Source organism: Falco biarmicus, chromosome 8, assembly GCF_023638135.1.
Source record: "Falco biarmicus isolate bFalBia1 chromosome 8, bFalBia1.pri, whole genome shotgun sequence".
Taxonomy (NCBI): domain Eukaryota; kingdom Metazoa; phylum Chordata; class Aves; order Falconiformes; family Falconidae; genus Falco; species Falco biarmicus.
The window spans coordinates 37,841,939-37,860,076 of NC_079295.1; the positions used below are offsets into that span (position 1 = coordinate 37,841,939).

The 18,138-nt window shown below is 43.5% G+C and overlaps 1 protein-coding gene across 1 annotated transcript in view; it reads right to left on the reverse strand.

The window, feature by feature from the left end:
• NXPH2 (neurexophilin 2) overlaps positions 1-17,115 on the reverse strand; it is a 40,761-nt gene extending 23,646 nt beyond the window's left edge. The window contains exon 1 of the mRNA XM_056350016.1: positions 16,577-17,115. Within this exon, the coding sequence (XP_056205991.1) occupies positions 16,577-16,630 (54 nt within the window). The 5' untranslated portion in view covers positions 16,631-17,115. The remainder of the gene's footprint in view (positions 1-16,576) is intronic.
• Positions 17,116-18,138: the final 1,023 nt, after the last annotated feature.

Consider the following 18,138-nt stretch of genomic DNA (forward strand, 5'->3'; position numbering starts at 1 on the left):
CCAAGGGATGCACTTGATTCTTGCACAACTAAGTGCAACTAATTCAAGACCCCTGAAGTTTTGATTCTATTCCCTACGTAATCCTTACTATCTGGCACAGAAGGGAATTGAGTCAGGGATCCCCTGAGTAATCTGAACCCATAGGTAGTCCACAGGGACGAATAGGTATCATTCAAGGGTACTGAAAGAGCTGGCTGATGTTCTTATGAGGCTCTTCACTATCAAGTTGGAAAAGTTTTGGAGATGGGGGAGGTCCCTGATGACCAGGAAAAACCCAAATGTAGCAACCGTTTTCAAAAAAGGCTAAAAACAATCTGGGAGATTACCAGCTGCTCAGACTCACTTCAGCCCCTGGGGAAATCACAGAGAAAATCCTTTCTAAAGTCATATCTGGGCACATGAAGGGGAAGATGATGACTGGTAATAGCCAGCATAGATTTACTGTGGATTTACTAAATTTACCATGTTTGACTAAACTGATTGCCAAATATTTATCAAAAAACTAGATCTGTGGGTGAGAAGAGAGCAGAGGAATGTCATCTACTTTACCGAAGCTTTTGACGCAGTCTCCCAGGCATCTCTGTCTCTAAGTCGGGATGTTGCTGCCTTGCGAGTGGACTGCTGTTTGGGTGAAAAAGCAGCCGGACTTGGGCTCAGAAGGTAGTGGTTAATGAATTGTACTCTGTCTGAAGGTCAGTAACAATGGAGTCCTGTTCTTCTTTAAGACTATAGACTGAATTCACACAGTGATTTTGTAGGCTTAAATTTTCATAATCACTGTCCTTATTGAAAAGTTTTGACGTAGTTTGCTGGAAAAGAGAGTATAAATAAAAGTAACACCCCCTACCCTCCCAACTAATCTTCCCAAAGAACATGATTTAAACAATTTTGTTTGCTTCAAATTTCATTATAAAGTTATTTTTAAAATATGTTGTCAAAAGTTGTAGCTGTTGGGTTTGAAGAATCTGAAGGAGGGGTGTTATTAAACATGCAGATTTTACACATTAAGGAAAATATAACTTTCGATTCAACAGGCAGTGCTGGGTGCTGAGTATTTAAGTCAGCTCCTTCCTCTCACTATTAGCAGTGTGCTTCTACCCCTCAGGGCCAATATTTGTGCCAGCAGTGCAACATCACCAGGGGGGCGGACTTCCTTCACCAGGTTAAGCAAACATGGGTAGCAGAAGAGACACTGCTACTGCCTTCCTCCACTCTTCCAGTACACTATCTTTCCTTCATCAGAGAAATGCTTGTGCCAAAATGCAGGATACGATCCATTTTTAGAAAAAAAAAAAAAAATCCTAGCAGCTTTATTTTTTAAATATGATGACTCAAAGTTGGTTATCTGAGCTACAGGCTTGGAATGGCAACACGTAAATTCATTTAGCAATTAATTTCCCTTGTTTCAAATGTACACATTCCTTGAAACAGAAGTCGTATTTGCATGGTGTGGTAGACTTCAAGGACAGCTTTCATTTGCTAACTTCGCAGGACATCGTCTTACAGATATATATACTGAATGTGTCATAGGATCAGATGTTCTTCCTTGCTCGGTAATACAGCTAGACACAGACTGCGTCCTATTTGAGTGGTCCATAAGACAGTGAACTTCTTGAATAAATGACCTAAAAGTGTTTTGAAGAAAACGGAGGGGTTTTTTTTGCCTGATAAGACTTAAAAGTATCCCAGTGCAGACATACGATTAGAACCATGTCAAAGAAGAATGTATCTCAAAACAATTTTTGAGAATTGTATTTACATCTACGAGGATAAAAAAAGATTAATTGTGATCTACTGACTTAATCTTTCACCCTGCAGATGGATGCAGTATTGCAGACCCCACTGCTTCCACACCACAGAGAGGACTCAATCAGCTGGCCCCAAAATTGAGAATGCAATCAGAAAATGAGCAACCAGATTGGAAAAAGACACACATTTATGTACTTTCATGAGTTACATCAATCACTTGCACTTATTTACACTGTCTTACAGAACATTAGTAAATGCATAGAACATTAATATATTTTTACAGCAGTGTAATTTATAAAAGGAAAAAATAGGTACATCTCTGATGCTTCTACTATTAAATTTTGGCTGAGGGAGACGAGACTGTTAAACTACTCACCTTGCATACACTACTTAAAATTGACAAAGTACAGCCTAGGAAAGTTATTCCGGATCTTATCCTCCAGGGTCAATAATTCTATACTTGGAGCCTTCTCTGAACTGATTTGTCTGTATTTCAGATAGGAACACACCTTGATGTTTCTAACCAAATTGATGAATTTCTCCCACACATTTATTGTTCTTATTTCTGACTACTGCAAGAAAAACTAGCACCTTGTCTGGCTCTTAATGGGAAGTTTATCTATTAAAGATGATGACTTGTATGAGAAACAGGTGGTGGTTCCAAATAAAAGGACTGTTTTACAACTACTCCAAATGGATTTCTTCAAGGAGTAGGAAATATGAAGCAATATCAGGTTTATGTCAAAAGAACATGTGATTTTTTTTTTTTTTGTAGCATCTTTCAACAGAAGCTTTCCTTACACTGACAGCTACAAAGGTTGTCGCTGCTTGCAAAGAAACGCGTCCCTCAGGAATTTGTGGGGTATTTCTTTAATCAGAAATTAGAGACTGAGAAAACTACTTTGGTATACAATCTGTTTATGCGTAATTCCTGCTGTTATTTTTCTTTTCAGCTACTACTGTATTTCTCAGAGCACCAATGTGTGCTCAGCCCTGTACACAAAACAGAAGGCACCCTTGAAGAGCTTGCAATGGAAGTAATATGTCAGGGAGACTGGTAATGTTTCTAGCTAGATACAAGAATGTTCTCCCTGAGCTCTGCGCTGATCAAAGTCTCATAACTGTACTTGTCCTACCTTTTGGTGTTATGCTTGTTAACTTGTGCATAGTTCTAATACAGTCATGTAGTTCACATTTTCAGAATATACACACAGCGTCCCATCCTCATGGGCTAACTGCCGACATATGAAAAAGAAAAACAAACCTGCCTAGATAGCATGCCCAGAGGTGGATAAAAAAAATGGCTGTGAAAGCATTGCAGTTTGAAGCAGAAAGAATTTTCCAAGAGAATTATTCAGAACATAATATCTTCCTCCTGTACACAGCTCATTTTCTTCATCTGCAACACTGCCAAGCTCTCTGAGAGTCCTCTATCCTTCGGTGGTGTCTTTTAACCCTAACAAGTTGAGTCAGCGCTGTGGATATCTTTCCATTAAGATGTTCTATGAAAATCAACAGGACAGAGGGAAGAAAAAAAGATGTAAGCTACTACAAACAAACATGACCGATAGAAAAGATCAATGAAGAGGCAAAACTTGCTGTGACATAATGCTAACATGGTAGCTCCTTGAGAAAAAGGTCCCCAGGAACAGGCAAATAATGCCATCTATAGCGAAGTGTCTCAAGAGTGATAGAAAAGAAGATAGCTAAGCATAACAGGAAGGAATTAAGAAAACTTTGTGTATTATATTAGGAAAAACCTACATCACAGGAAGATATTGATAGCTTTTCCTGGTAGCCATCTGCTAAAGAAAAGAACAAAAGAGCAGGGAGAGCTTGAGAGACGGTAAGTACGCTTTTTCCACAGGTATATAAGAGATGCTTAGGTCCTAAACCCCTAACCTCTAAAACCACCGTGAGGGACATACGACCCAAGTAGCCCTTACATTTTAAAAACACAAATTCCCCTGATTTTGCTTTGGATCATGCCTCGCTAAGCTCCTGATCCACGTACGGGCTGTCTTGGGATACAAGTCAAGGCATTCCTTCATTGATTTCTGATGAAGGATCCAGTCCAGGATGTGGTTTTCATGCACCTTTGACTAAGGTCCCAGAAAGAAGAAAAAATGCTTGCAACGATGCCTCCACTGCTTTTTATTTTAATTTAGTTTCTAGTTTCTTTAATCCAGTCTCTCCTTGCAGAAGCAACTACATCTTTTAGTAGGTGTGAGAGAAAAGTCGCTTTCCTGCTTGCACTGAATTTGAACATATATGTCCCACCTCCCACCAAAAAAAACAACAACAAAAACCCCACAAATTTGTACTTATTCTCTCTCTTCCTCCAAAAGGTAGATCCAGGCAGCTTTCAGTCCCTTTGAGGGCAGGGAATGAGCACCCTCCTGTAGAATACTGTCTACCTTGATAAATACGATACTGTCCTGAAAGATGCAGTCTCACTTTCTCTCCTGCTGCACTAATTAGGGGATAAGCTCCGACTTATCTGCACAGAGAGAATGGAGATATTATCACCTATTTATTCATTAGTCATTAAAAGCTGCTCTACCTGAGGCTAACCAGCTTCCCTTAAAAACGCCTGCTAGCCTACTTGAAAGAAGGCATCCCTGCAACCCAGAGGAAGACTGAAGTTTCTGAGAGGGATACATTTGAAGCTGCTGCTCCGTTCTTCTTGGACCTTGCTAGGTGTCTCCCTTGCTTCTGCATGGGGAGCTTGTCTCGTCCTCAGGCACCATGTGCAAACCAGTTGTTTAATTCCAAGCTGTGATATAAAGAACTTCTGTACTATCTTTTAATGACTTTGAATTTTCCAGAAATGTAGAAAAATTCCTGGCCACGTTTAATTAAGATGTTTTTCTCAACTGAAGAAATAAGAAAAAAAACCCCACCTTTATTTGTGTAGGTTTTCTTGCCCAGCTAAAATTGATTACTATTTCTTTTCCAGTTGAGTATTTTGAAGATGAGCCTGAACCAAATTAATTATACGGTAGCCCATGTTTTCATTACAGCCAAGGGTAGATTAAGATGTCTTTTGTAGCCTCTACGTGTCTATATAATAACAACCAAAACCCCGAAATGTGACCACCCAGGAAGTCTTGGTGAACTTCTGATTGGAGTGCAGGTGTGTTTTGGCTTTCGGACACATTTCTGCTTCAAATATTATTTTAGCCCATTTCCTAAGAAAATCAAGCTCCCTATGATGCTGTAGCCCATTAGCTGTACATCAGTCCCACTCATATAATTGTTCAACCATTCTGTGCATTGCAGTTGGATCTGACAGAGCTGCTGACCTCAAGGATAATTAGATTCCTATTAAATAATTGTAGTGGGTAAGAAAGAAATTGGGACATCGGGCACATATTCATAGCAGAGCAGGCTTTAGTAATACCTGCTCACAGACCAGTTTATCTCAATATTCCCGAAATGCACAGAAGGATATTGATATCACTGGTATCGAATAAGTCGGTTAAGTCACCATTGGTTTGCGTTATCAGGACTAGTTTTATTATCTAAATAGAACATAAAGTTGAATCTCCTTCACAGTTACAAGCTTTATTGACATCAATTAAAAATAAATCTAGGAGATAATAGGAACTGGAAAAGACAATCCAATCCATCAAAACCCAAGAAAGATACAATACCTATTACATTTGTATTTTTCACCACATTAATATTGTTATTCCACAAAAAATATAACTGTGCTGTTCATTGAAAGAATATTGCAAACTCACCAGAAGGCAAATTTCTGCAGAATGGAGTTCTTAGTCATCATAAATACAAAGCAAGCTATTTTAAATTCACTCCTTCCCCATTGTTCAATATTGAGTATTAAAACCTGCAACGCTGAACCTTCAGTCTAAGCAAGCTGAGTAACAGATCCCATCCAACATCCACAAAAAGGTTTTGTTAAATAAAATGTGGAGTTTAAATTCCCTAGTTACAGCACTGTTAGGCTGTCCATTGCTGATAATACATAGGTCATGCATATCTGAATAAAAGGATTATGGGGTAAATACCATAAAATGGATCTGACTATGAGGTATGTCATGTTTTCATTCTTACATTTAGAGGCATTTATTTTAAATCAAATAGGTCCTAACTCAACAATTAATTTATTCTCCTGTCAGACACTCAACTGCCTCGGTATTAAGTTAGTTTCAGTTAGGTGCCAGGAACTAGATACTGAATGTTGGTGAGAAGAAAAATACGAAGAGGCTTGAAAAGTGAGATGGGTGAGGATGGCTTTCCCTCTTTTTAAGAACTTTAAGGAAAAACATCAGCTGTGATTTCACCAGAGCTGTTGTAGAAAAAAATATCTGAGATTTTGAGTTCCAGAGGGAAGGAGAAAAAGTGTAAAGAAACAAAACCCCTTCTGTGCCCCCAGAAAAGCAGCTGTATCTCTTGGTCTTCATCTAAATTTTACACACCAGAGCTCACTGCCACAGCAAGACCTTGATAGGAAGAGGGTGTCAGAAGGGAAAAATATGCTTTTTAGAAGAATAGTGTAGCATCTATAGCATCTGTAGTTCTGTAAAACTTACTTGTTTAATAAAAAAAAAAGTATGACAGCCCCCACATCATTTCTTCATTTTCTTTTGCTTTAACATTAGATATCCACTCAGATATTGCCTTGTAACAAATGAGTTTAAAAATGGACAGGTTTAAATGGAAACACTCTAGAAGTACATTATACAACCTAGGGCTCAAAGCCGATAAAGCCTTTGGGTTGATCTACTACCAGAGAGCTTGGACAGACAGCTGTCAGCAAGGGGTACACTAATGGCTATTAACAGATTCTGGAAAGGTAACTCCATCTATTTAATGTTTCCTGTACAAATGCAGTATGTTTTGCTTTAAGTAAAAAAAAAATAAAATTGAAAGCTGGTCAGTAGAAAGGAAGGTTGTCTTTCTACCTGCTCCTGTACCTTGGATCAGGTAGGCATCTCCAGGAGGAACAGAAAAGCAAGGAAGCTGCTGCTTCTCCTGGAGGAACTGAGCATCCTCTGCTTGAAAGAAACTTCAGGAGGATGAAGCAAGGAGGGAGGGAGGAAAAGAGGTGGCAAGCAGCAGCTCATGGCAGAGTGCAGCTCAGAGAAGCTCCCTGAAGGGCCAGAGCCTTCCTTGCAGCAGAGAGCAGACCCAAGCCATGGGAACATGAAGACTGATGGATTTGTCATTAAGCACAGAAGACTGTGCAGTTTGATTAAAAAATGGTTGTTTCCAGTACTCGTAGACTAATTCAATGACTGTAAACTACACAGCAGAAGCAGAATCTGGCATGCAACTGCAGCTGTATCACAGGATTTGTCCCAGCCTGACAAGGAGCTTAACATCAGTATTTTCCTTGCCTTGAATGATGAGAGAATTGAAAGTAGCCAATGGACAAAATTTAATCTGCTTTAAAAGCAAGTGAGGTGCAATTTAGTGAGTGATTCTCAAGTAAGTGGCCCAGGCTAACACACCTGATAACACTTCAGTGGTACCACAGGGACAGAAGTAACATTATCTGCTACGAATCTTTCCATAAAGCTGATTAGCATTTTGTTAGTTTAATGAGTGGAAAACAACACAAGCTTTAGCCTTCTCCCTGGCACAGTTTGCTCAAGAAACTGAAGGACTGGGCTTTGCTTCTCCCTTGCTCCACATTATGTCACTGCGAAAATGTCTCTGTCGCTGGTCAATTAAGATCAGATTCAGTGGCCCTTTTCAGCTGCTACAGTGCTTGATCTTATAAAAAAAAAAGTTTGAAGGCTTGACTGTAATTTAAAAGACAAAAATTTCATCTTTGAATTATTTAAGACATTGCTTCCCAACTTCTTCTATTCTATTGTTTCTGAATATCTTAGAGAGATTTTTATTTGCTTTTAAACCAAGGAGGCTCCAAACTAAAAGCATATTTTAAGAATCCATAACAGAATAAAGTACAAGAAGAATATTTTATAATTATCCCCAAATTAAACATTAAAATGCATAAAATAAGGATTTTAGTTTCTCACATGCAATACTAACTTTCTGACACACATCTACATGACCTAAAACCAGTAGTTGTACAGTTGTTTCTCCTGCATTTAAACCTGGAGGCTGTTCAGACATATGTAGATTTAAACCTTGCCAGTCTGGTCTCTCGGCAAGATTTAGTGGCATTGGCTTGTGCTGCCACATTTGGCTTCCAGACTGGAGTTGGGTTGAACTCTGTGAACCAAGCAAGGAGTACAGTGGAGTTTCCATGTGCTTATGTAGACCGTTGCCTTGTCATGCAACCTCTGTCCTGTAGGATATGAAATAAATATATTTTGTCCTAAAAATATATTGAAATGTATTGTAAAGATGCTCAAAAAGGTTCTTTTTATATTTTATGTTTTCCTCCTCACTTAAGGGTAGGGATAAAATTATTTCTTTGTCATTCACATAATCTCTTTAGTACAAACCTTGAATTTCCTCAACTTCCAAATACGTGGCTCTGAGATGACCAGAACCCACATATTATTTATTTTACTTTAAATACATACTCTTAATTATATGTTTTCTTGTCTTTTGGAGACAAAAGAACCCAAACTACTGCATTATTGCATTAAAAACATAGATATATTAGAATTTTATCTGAGGAAAGCATGTGGTACAGCACTGAAATTTAATTCGAAAATGTGTACACTGCCACCTGAAAAGTAATGGGTTAAAATCCTAAGTGATAAACTATATGAATCAGCATATGGTCATTCACCAGGGCTGCAAACACCTCACAGAAGCCAGCTTCTCCTCTGACAAAGCTCATCCTTGCCTCTGTCTTTGTATCAAGATAGGCCAGTGAAGGAGAGGGTCAGCTCCACAGAATATGCATCTGGTCCACTGGAGATGAAGTTGAGAAATGTGCCCTGAGGCTCTATTTTGTCACATTGAGCCAGCCTTTGTTCCTTTGGTTTCCCAAAATAATGACGGCACATGTGTAACACATCTAGACTATACAGTACCATAAAGTCCAACTACAGAGTACTGTAAAATTACTGTTATGCACCTATTCCTGTACTGCAATTTCTGAAGGTTTCTTCTTCTAACAACCACCCAACTGCTTGGAGTACGGAGAAAGTTCAACTTGGGAATACCTTGTATGATTAGGGCTGCTGTCGGAGGAACACTCACACTCTCAGCCAAAGGCTCGAGAACAAATCACTGGCCATGAGACCATCTAAGCCCCATGGGGAACAGCACTTGCAACTTTACAAACACATGTAATAAACAACAGGAAGCAATCAGCAGGTGCTTGTAAGAAGAAAAGAGCCAGGCAGCCTCTGAGGAAAAAAAATCCTCAAGGTCCCACGTTTTCCCCTCCTGGGATGCTAAGCCTTGTGGTTCCCCATCCCTCTTTGCGGGATGAAAACAGTAGCAGGACCCAGAACTGCTCACGGCAATCACCAGGTTCTTGCACTTGTACAGCCAAAGAGACAGACTGAGTGAGAGCTCAGATCTTCCTTCTTTGCTTGGTTGGAAAAATCCTACTTCCAAATACTCTCCAGTGGGAAGAATAACAGCAGAAGGGACCCACCACGGCCTCTAACATGCAGAATTTGGTGTTACTGTGGGAATATTCCTTGTCACTGTCAATCTGTCCATCCCCCTCCTCCTGCAATAACTGCCCAGGCTCAATCCACCTGCCCACAGAGCTGTTTTATTTCCATCATCTTCCTCTTTCTCATATGCAACCTCTTACTCCCTCCACAAAGTCCCAGTGCTTCCTTTTTTTTTCTTCAGGTCATCCTCAAGCACAGCCAATTCCTTCTCCATCAGAACCATACAAAGCCCTTAAATCTACATCATAACAGAACAAATATAGAAGCACTTCTATGCACAGTGTTTTATTTTCCTAGATAATAGGTACAGTAAGATGAAATTAAGGTTGTGTTTATCCCCATGATTCATGGTATTATAAATACCTGGTCATCACCAAAAAAAGTCAGGAAATTCTCAACTGATCATAAACATGAACCAAACATGATGGATCTAGAGAAGCAGAATTTGGGCATTTAGAGTAGCCTCAGCTCTGCACTGTAATGACACAATAACCATAATTGGTCCCAATGCACATAAAAACTGATTTTTGAGACATTAGATTCTTAGTTTTATTTTTTATTTCTCCCTATTCTTTCATTTTCGCTTCCCTGCTAATAATAGCTTCTATTACTACCAATCGTTTGGAACAAAGAGAAAACCTATCTCAAGAACTACAGCTCTTAAATTCTACCTTAAATTACAGTCAAGTCGTTCAAATTCTGTATTTACCGTAAGCACTGCCATTCCAGGGAGAGCAAAGCATCATACCAGCATTGAAATATCTGCTGCAAGGACAAAACTACTTAAGTCTTAACTGCAGATCCATCTTCATAGCCCTTTATTTCCTCTCTACTCTTAATTTGTTTCCTTGAACCTCTTAACTGCGACTGAGCTTACAGCTGAGACAGAACACGAGCCCACAAGAAGATTCCCTACAGAGAAGGCATTGTCTTCCAAATCCTGACCTGCAGACATCATAGGTTTTGTGTAAGATTCATCCAGAAATTCATCCCACCCCCATCCTATCCCCTGCTCACCTGGCAGAGTGCTGACAACTCCCGTATTTCCACATGGGACCCGTAGCTTTTCCAGCACCCCAAGTGCCTGGTATGTGGAGTCTGGGAGCAGGTAAACATTACGGCTCCAGCCCATGCTCCGTGCTGCGAGGAGTCCTGCCAGAAGGTGCAGACTCCTGGGCTGCAGCCTTATGCTGAGGATCCTCCATCACTTCATTTAGTGTAGGGTGTATCCCAAGAGCATGACTCGACCATGTTGCATGACTCTTCTGCACAGATGCCAGCACATTTTCAGCGCTGTGACTGTACAGTAAAAGTTTCTGAAGTATGAACCACAAGGAAACAACTGATAGTTTAGACGTATATTGATAATCAGAGAAAACCTGCAAGTGTGAGAAGCGCTAAATTGGGGGAAATGCACTCTAAAAGGGTGAAATGTGATTCTCATGGACTTAACAGTAGTGATGCTCTGCTGGAAGCAGAACCTACCTAGCAGGTCCATCCATCATTTTCATTAACTCTGATTCTTCAGCTACCTAAACAAACTACATAAACTACAGCTACAAACATGGGGGGAAACTGAGAATGAAAATGGAATGGGAACAATGAAGGAAGTCAGGGAAATACACACAAACATTTTTAAGATTTAAACTGAAAGGCCAAAGCTGCCCCAAAATAGGATGTTTGGAAATCAAGTTCAGGATGAATTTATAATAGTCACATGAATAGGAACATTCACTTTCCTCTTTTCCAGTTCTGCAAGACTTGATCCAGTAAAAATTCAGGGCCAGTATTTTTGCTTTATAACGGGTAAATGAGCACTAGAAGACAGATTAACATAGCAAATGCACCATCATGCGAGGTACTCATCGCAGCAAAACTCCTCCTTTTCACCTTGCTGCATTTTGTTTTGATACATTGACAAGTATGTGTGAAAGACTCAATGTGACAGTGTCCCCTGAGCACCAGAACAGTTTGCTCTGTTTCTGAGGAAGGTGCAACCCACACCTATGGAATTACAGCTTTTGTCTTAAAACCATTCAGGGTAGACTAGCACTGGTCTTTTCTTATTGCAACTATTTACCAGAAATGCCCAAGAATTACCATGTCTTACTCAGCGTTTGAGCCATGTAGTTTTACACCGCACCCACAGACCACAGGCACCACAGTGACAGTTACTACCCTGTGCTCATTTCCCACCCCGTGCCACAACAAGCAGCCTTTGCTTCTCATACATTTTTGTTTGCTAAGCATTGATTAAAGGTACAACTTTCAACAGCGTAGGAGGAATTTGGTGCACCTAGAGCAGATGTGCACCTCTCTGACACCCTGAATGTCCAGACCAGCAAGTGGTTTCTGCTGCTCCCTTTTGACTCCCATATCCCGGGTTCCTTTCTTGCCGAAACCAAGGCTCAGGAAGCAAAACAGAAAGGTGGGACCGATCAGCGCATCCCAGTTTAGTGTTTGGGCTCAACTGATCTGTTTCAGTTCCCTGTCCATCAGACTGCGCTACCAGTAAAGAGAAGCACTTACAGCACATCTCTGACATGTAGCTCTCAAAACAGTTTACTCTGGCAGAAAATTACTTCCCATGTTACAGATGGGAAGATGTAGATTTGGATTTTACCTGCCATGTGCTAGGGAAGCCCGAGGTATCTAGCAGTCTACTGGACATCAGTCAAACAGACTTGCTGTACAGATTTTAAATAGGTTCTATAGCCTTTCTGTGCCCCAGTCAACCTACAAATAAACAAAAATACCAGTTACCAGTTCCACAGAACTAGGTCAAAAGATGTGATGTAAGGACAAGTTGAGTTTAGTGTTGTGTGGGAGCCTCCTATGTAAACTAAACCTAGCCCTATCTGCCTTTAAGACATAACTCCTCATTCAGGATAATAAATTCCCAAAATGCTGAAACCAGCATTTGTTGAGCTGTCTTCAACTTCAAACTGCCTGCATTCCTTGGGTTACTTATATTACTTTATTACACAAGAACAAGATGTAGGTTTACAATGCCTACAGCATCAAGAAAAATACCAAAATAAACCAAATGAAATGTTGGCCCCAATATATTTCATGACAAAGTTCTCCCTGAAATTAAGGGGGATGGAATTTCATCTGTGTGCTTCAAGATGACCAGAGGGAAGCATTTACCTTTCCAAAACAGACTTGAGAGTTTTGCAAGTTGCCCGTTTCTGATTCTCACTGCAAGGGCATGTTACGCAGACTACATTTACAAGGCTACGAAGACAAAATTAAAGTAGCCAGGAGGAACACACCTCTGTGTTTCTGTGCCTCACATGGTATACATATTTAAATGGAAATGCAGCTTTATTTCAGTTCTCAAGCTATTTCTGCTTATGAAGCAGTATCTGGTACAATAATTTACAAGTTATAAATACTCTTTTCAGCTCGAGTTGTGAAGAACCTTAAATTTTGAGTTTAAAAAAAAATAAAAACCTGTAAAAATTCTGGCTTCATTGACAAACTGTTTTTCATTATTGTTAAAAATTTCAGTCCTTGAGAAGTCCAAGATGAAGAAATTGTCATTGAATTTCATTCATAAGAAATGCTATACGTAAGTCTGGGTAGAGAAAAAAATCTTAAAATATCATATTCGTCTTTTTTCCTAATTATTTCTCCATCTATACAAACACTATTGGGAAAAAAAGAACTGCTTTTGGGGTTTGTGAAATAATTGAATCCTATGGTGATGTTAAAGAGAGCTTCTTGATAGGAACGCTGATGCAACTTTATGTAGCACTCGAAAATACTGCTGTAATCCCCTCTTAATTTCAGACTGCAAAGATACAAGAATAAACAAACAGTTAAGGTGCCCGATTGCTCTGCAGAACTACAGGGCCTGTCTGTGAGTGTTTGTCTGTAACTATACCTTGCCAAGACAAAGGGAAAGTACCAGCTATCCATAGCTGAAGCAAACTCTGCTTCTTGATCCAAAACCAATATACAACCCCCTTTATCTTCCCTCTTTCTTTCTTAAAGGAAAGGCGGAAATGTCATAAATTTTGAAGATGCCATATAAGCTATTTTAAACAATGTTATGAAACATGACATTTCAAAGGTGCAAATTAATAACACAAAAAGAAAATGATGGATACTGATGGCATTTTTTATTAAACAAAATTTCTTTAAAATGACAAGTAATATTCCCAGGGAAGTAGCTGCAGCCCCCTCCCTCTAAGACATTTAAAGCTAACTCAACAAAAAACATTAGCAGGCATAATATAAACCCTATAATCCCAATACTTCAGTCTTTTCAATTTCCTACATGCAGAACTCCATTATTCATAAAGAGATAACTAACAGGGCATTCAGCAATTATGTGACAATTGAAAAAGCTTACTGAAAATTAATAGTAAAGCAAGAGTACCTACTAATGATAATACAACACAATAAAAAAATTTTTGGTCTTCTTATCAATAACAGCACAGACATGTACTGACTGTGCATTGCAAATTAGTGTTTTGATCTATATTGACAATATAAGGTAAACCCAACTTTATAAATAAATACATTTATACAGAAGCAAGTTAGCCCTTAGCCTGAACTCAACAGCAGGCTGTTTAATATACCCAAATGTGCAAAGTAGTTTAAGAAATATACGCGTGCTTATCCTGCATGCATACTGGTACACAATCTATTAATCAAAATAACAATCCAGGAACATGCTACAAAAATTCATCTATATTCTTATTAAGTTAGTACTAAACATGAACTTCTGATTGAATAATATTAGACATAGCATTTAAACAATCACCTAACTAACGCTGCTTTCAGAAATTCAGTGAGATTGCCTGTCATAATCTTTAGCAACTCCTCAAATTTGTGAAGTTTTACAGTTTTTATCCTACATTTACGTATCTTGAAGAAGCAGGTAAGTAGATAGTATTTGAAAGCCAAGCAAGTGTTTTTAAGTCAAATCTAATTTGAAAAAGTACTTCTATCTTCACTAAAATACAGTGTCAAAATATTTTGCATTCTAATGTCTCTGATTTCATAAAAAATTAATATTGCACCATCAGGAAGGGTTTGATGGTAGCATTTCTTGGTTACTAGAATGTTGCTGTACTGCAACGCTGAAAGACACAATTTTTTCTTTCTTGGCTGAAATGCTGAGCCTTTAGTGTTGTATTAATATTAACCACATTGATCTTTGGTTTAACACACACACACACAAAAAAGTCAAGAATTAGTACCACCACTGCCTGCCTGCTAAAACTGCTAATTAGATTCCAGGAAGCCACCAGTCCCTCCAAATACCAGCCAGAGAACAAAGAATAACACAGAGACTTGCATTCAATGCATAACCAGCAGCATGAAATATTTCTCAACTCAATCTGTAATAAGCTGTAACTTTAACCAGATGTTAACCAGATGTTCTGGTAACAGTATGCCAAAATGTATTTACACAACTTGTTAGTAAGAGATTAGTATTAAAAATCATACCTAAAATGCCTCTAAAATCTCATACATTCTCATTTTGCTTCAATTAATTTAAACTAATTTATGTAAGCTGTAAAACTAGTTGACTACAAAACTCTGCTGGTTTGTATACAAAGAATGCAGAAAAAAATGAATACTCCTGGGTGAGCTGAGTGCCACAAGCATCTGAACACCTGCACTGGCTCCGCATGATTTTTGTTTGATTCAAGGCAGCAATTTAGGGTTTTTTTAAGCAGCCTTCACTCAAGGCACGTAAAACCACAGCAAGCAACTTCCCAACATCATCCGTAAAAGATTGTGTAACAGACCTGATCCCTGTTGATACAAGTTTCAATCAATCCCTTTGATATCTGTTTAAAAAAAATAAACAGGAGGGCCTGAGTGAGGTTGTAGGTGTGAGGAGGGAGGGTTTTTATTTCGTTCCCTTCTGCTCAGCAACTTTGTAATCCATTTACCGCTGTCCTTTCCCATCTCTCACCCCTGCGCCTTGTTTAGCTGGAAACTGGGCTGCAAGAATGTGAAGAATGTAAACAGGCTTTTATTGTCCAAAAGGATAGGAGTGTGAAAGAAATGTGTGCCTTATCGCAGGACTGCAGCTCGCGACTTCATTGCTATGATAAAGTGCTGGAGCAAAAAACATTACACGACAAGCACAATCCAAAACCGGATTAGAATTTGACATAAGCTTCCTCAAAAACTAATCAATCAACTCACGCTGTAATATTAGACTCCAGTTCTTAAGGAGGGTGTTTAATCCTTTCAAGGTTTATTACACACTCCCTATTGACTACAGTGACAAACTTTCAGATGCAAGGCAATTGGGGAAGAGAGGCATAACTTTTGCCGCACGAATCGGGGGTAATTATGGGAGTAAAACCAAAACTTCCCCACACACAATAATGTCGATATAATACTTTAATAATATTTGCTCAAGTGAAGATTGCCAAACTCCTTTGCAAATACCGGGCTTTTTCCCCTCCCTGACCACATTAGCAGGAGCTTAGGCCGCTCGTTTGCCCGGCCGCGCCCCGGGGCAAGGCGGCGGCGGCGGCGGGGAGCGCCCCCCGCACCCACCCACCGGCTGCGCTGCGCTCCCCTGCGCTCCTCGGCCGCCTGCGTCCCGCATCCCGCATCCTCATCCCACCTGCACCCCGCGCTGCCCCGCTGCCCCCACAGCAATGCGTAGCCCAACACAGCCGTGTGCGGCAGTTTATTAGCAAAATGAAGCAAGCGCCCTCGCAAGCCAAACTGCCGGGGGGGCTTTCAAAGCGCAGGTGGCTCTGCTTGCGCAGCCGGCTGCGGCGTGCGCACGGGAGGAGGCACTGGCGGACGGCAGAAAACTTTCCCGGAACGGACAGTGGCACCCGCCCGCCCGCGGGACACGGCTCCCGGCACGTCCCCCGGGCCGGCTCCCGGCTCGTGTCCCGCCCCCCGGGCCGGCTCCCGGCTCGTCCCCCCCGGGCTGGTTCCCGGCTCGTCCCCCTCGGCGCGTCCCCCCTCGGGCCCGGCCCCCGGGGCCGCTCGCTGCCCGGGTACCTGCGTGCCCCGCCACCCCGAGCCCCCGCGGAGCAGCAAACGCGCGGGAGCCCACAGACCCCCTTAAATAAGACCCGAACCACCCGAACCGACCCAGGAACCGGCGGCGGCGGCGGGCGCGGCGCGGGCTGCTCCAGTCAGCCCTGCCTCAGCCTGCGGAGCGGACCGCGCCTGCCGCTCGCCCCGCGGGAAGGGCGCCGGGGCCCCCGGGTCCTGCGGCGGGGCCCGGGGGCGCGGGGCAGGGCACTTACGAGGTGGAGGACGCCCTGGACCACGACGAGGGGCAGGGGCCGCAGGTGCACCATCCTGGCTGCCGGTCTAGGAGGCGACTCCCCTCGCGCGGGTCTCGCACATCTCCGCTCCGGGGAGGAGAGGGGGGCAGGACTGAGCGCAGGGACACGCCGCCCCGCTTGTCCCCCCTCACGGGGCGCTGGCAGGCAGCGGCCAGACCCCGGCACTGCCGCGCCGCTCCGCTCCGCGCCGCTCGGCTCCGCGGGCGGCCATGGCGGGCGGGAGGCGGGAAGAAAGCGGCGGGAGGGCGGGAGGCGGCGGCGGCGCTGCCGGGCCGGGTGGCCGCGGCACCCCCCGCGGGGCGGAGGGGGGACCCCTCACAGCCCGCCGCTGACCGGCGTGGCGGCGGCATGCCGGCGGCCGGAGCCCCCTACCCCGCCGCCTGCCATGGTGCTGCCGGGGCGAAGGAGCCGCCCGGCCGAGCGAAGTTGAGGAGAGCTGTTGCGAGGGGCGGCGCGTCCCCGCCGGGCGCTGAGGAGACCCCGCTGCCCCGGGCGGGGCGGCCCTTCCCGGCAAGTTTAAAGACGCGGCGGCCCCTCCTCCGCCCGCCGCCACCCCCCGCCGCCCTGCCCGGAGGGGAATGGCGCTCGGCGGGGCCACAGCCCGGCAGCGCCGCGGGGTTCGCGCCCCTGCCCGTGCCTTCCCTCAGGGAGCTGCCGCCCGGCCCTGCCGCCGGCCTCCCGCCCTGGTGTAAAAGCAGAGACACAGGTGGAGATTCACCCCACACTCGCCGCCCGGGGCCGCTTTCGTGGGGAGCCGCCGCGGGTGGGTCTGGCTCCCTCAGCCGGGCGGGCGGGCGGGCAGCCGCGGCCCGTGTGGGCGCCCTGGGCGTGCTGCGGCCCAGCCGCGAGTGAGGGGCACAGCGGGGCCGCCGGGCCCTGCAGCCCGCCACGGCACCCGCCCGCCCTCGGGCTGCCCTGGGGCACCAGCCAGCTGCGGACGCAGTCCCCTCCAGCGGGTGCAGGGACAGGGTCAGGTTCAAGTGGGCTCCTTGTGTGGGGTCTGAGCGGGGAAGAGCCACCGCGGAGCAAGCTGAGGCGCGGGTAATGGCCTCTGGGCAAGCTGGCAGCCCAGAGGGCGGGGGAATCCGTCTTCAAAGAAGTCACTCAGAGTTCCATCCATTTTAACAACGTGAATTAATTAATACACTCTAGACCCATTTTTGAGATGGGCATGAGAAGCCTGAAACTTTTGTTCATGTGCTTTCCAGCTGCAGGAGTGATGACGACCCTGTAAGACGGCAGCCTCTGAGAGGGAAATGCGGTTCTGAGTGCAGGAGGAGGCCGGGTGGGCCAGAACAGCCAGCCATGGCCAGCACACCTGCCTCCACACAGCCAGGACTGGTGCTGTGGCACCCTTACCGTAACGGATACACCTGCATCGGGTCTGGCGGTGCCGGCATTTGCAAATCGGTAATGCACATGTGATGTGATGGGCAAGCTCTCTGCCACTGGGCTGAAGCGGAGGTAGTGGTTTCCATTTCCAACCCCTGTCTGCCATTTGCAGATCAGTTTCCTCTTAA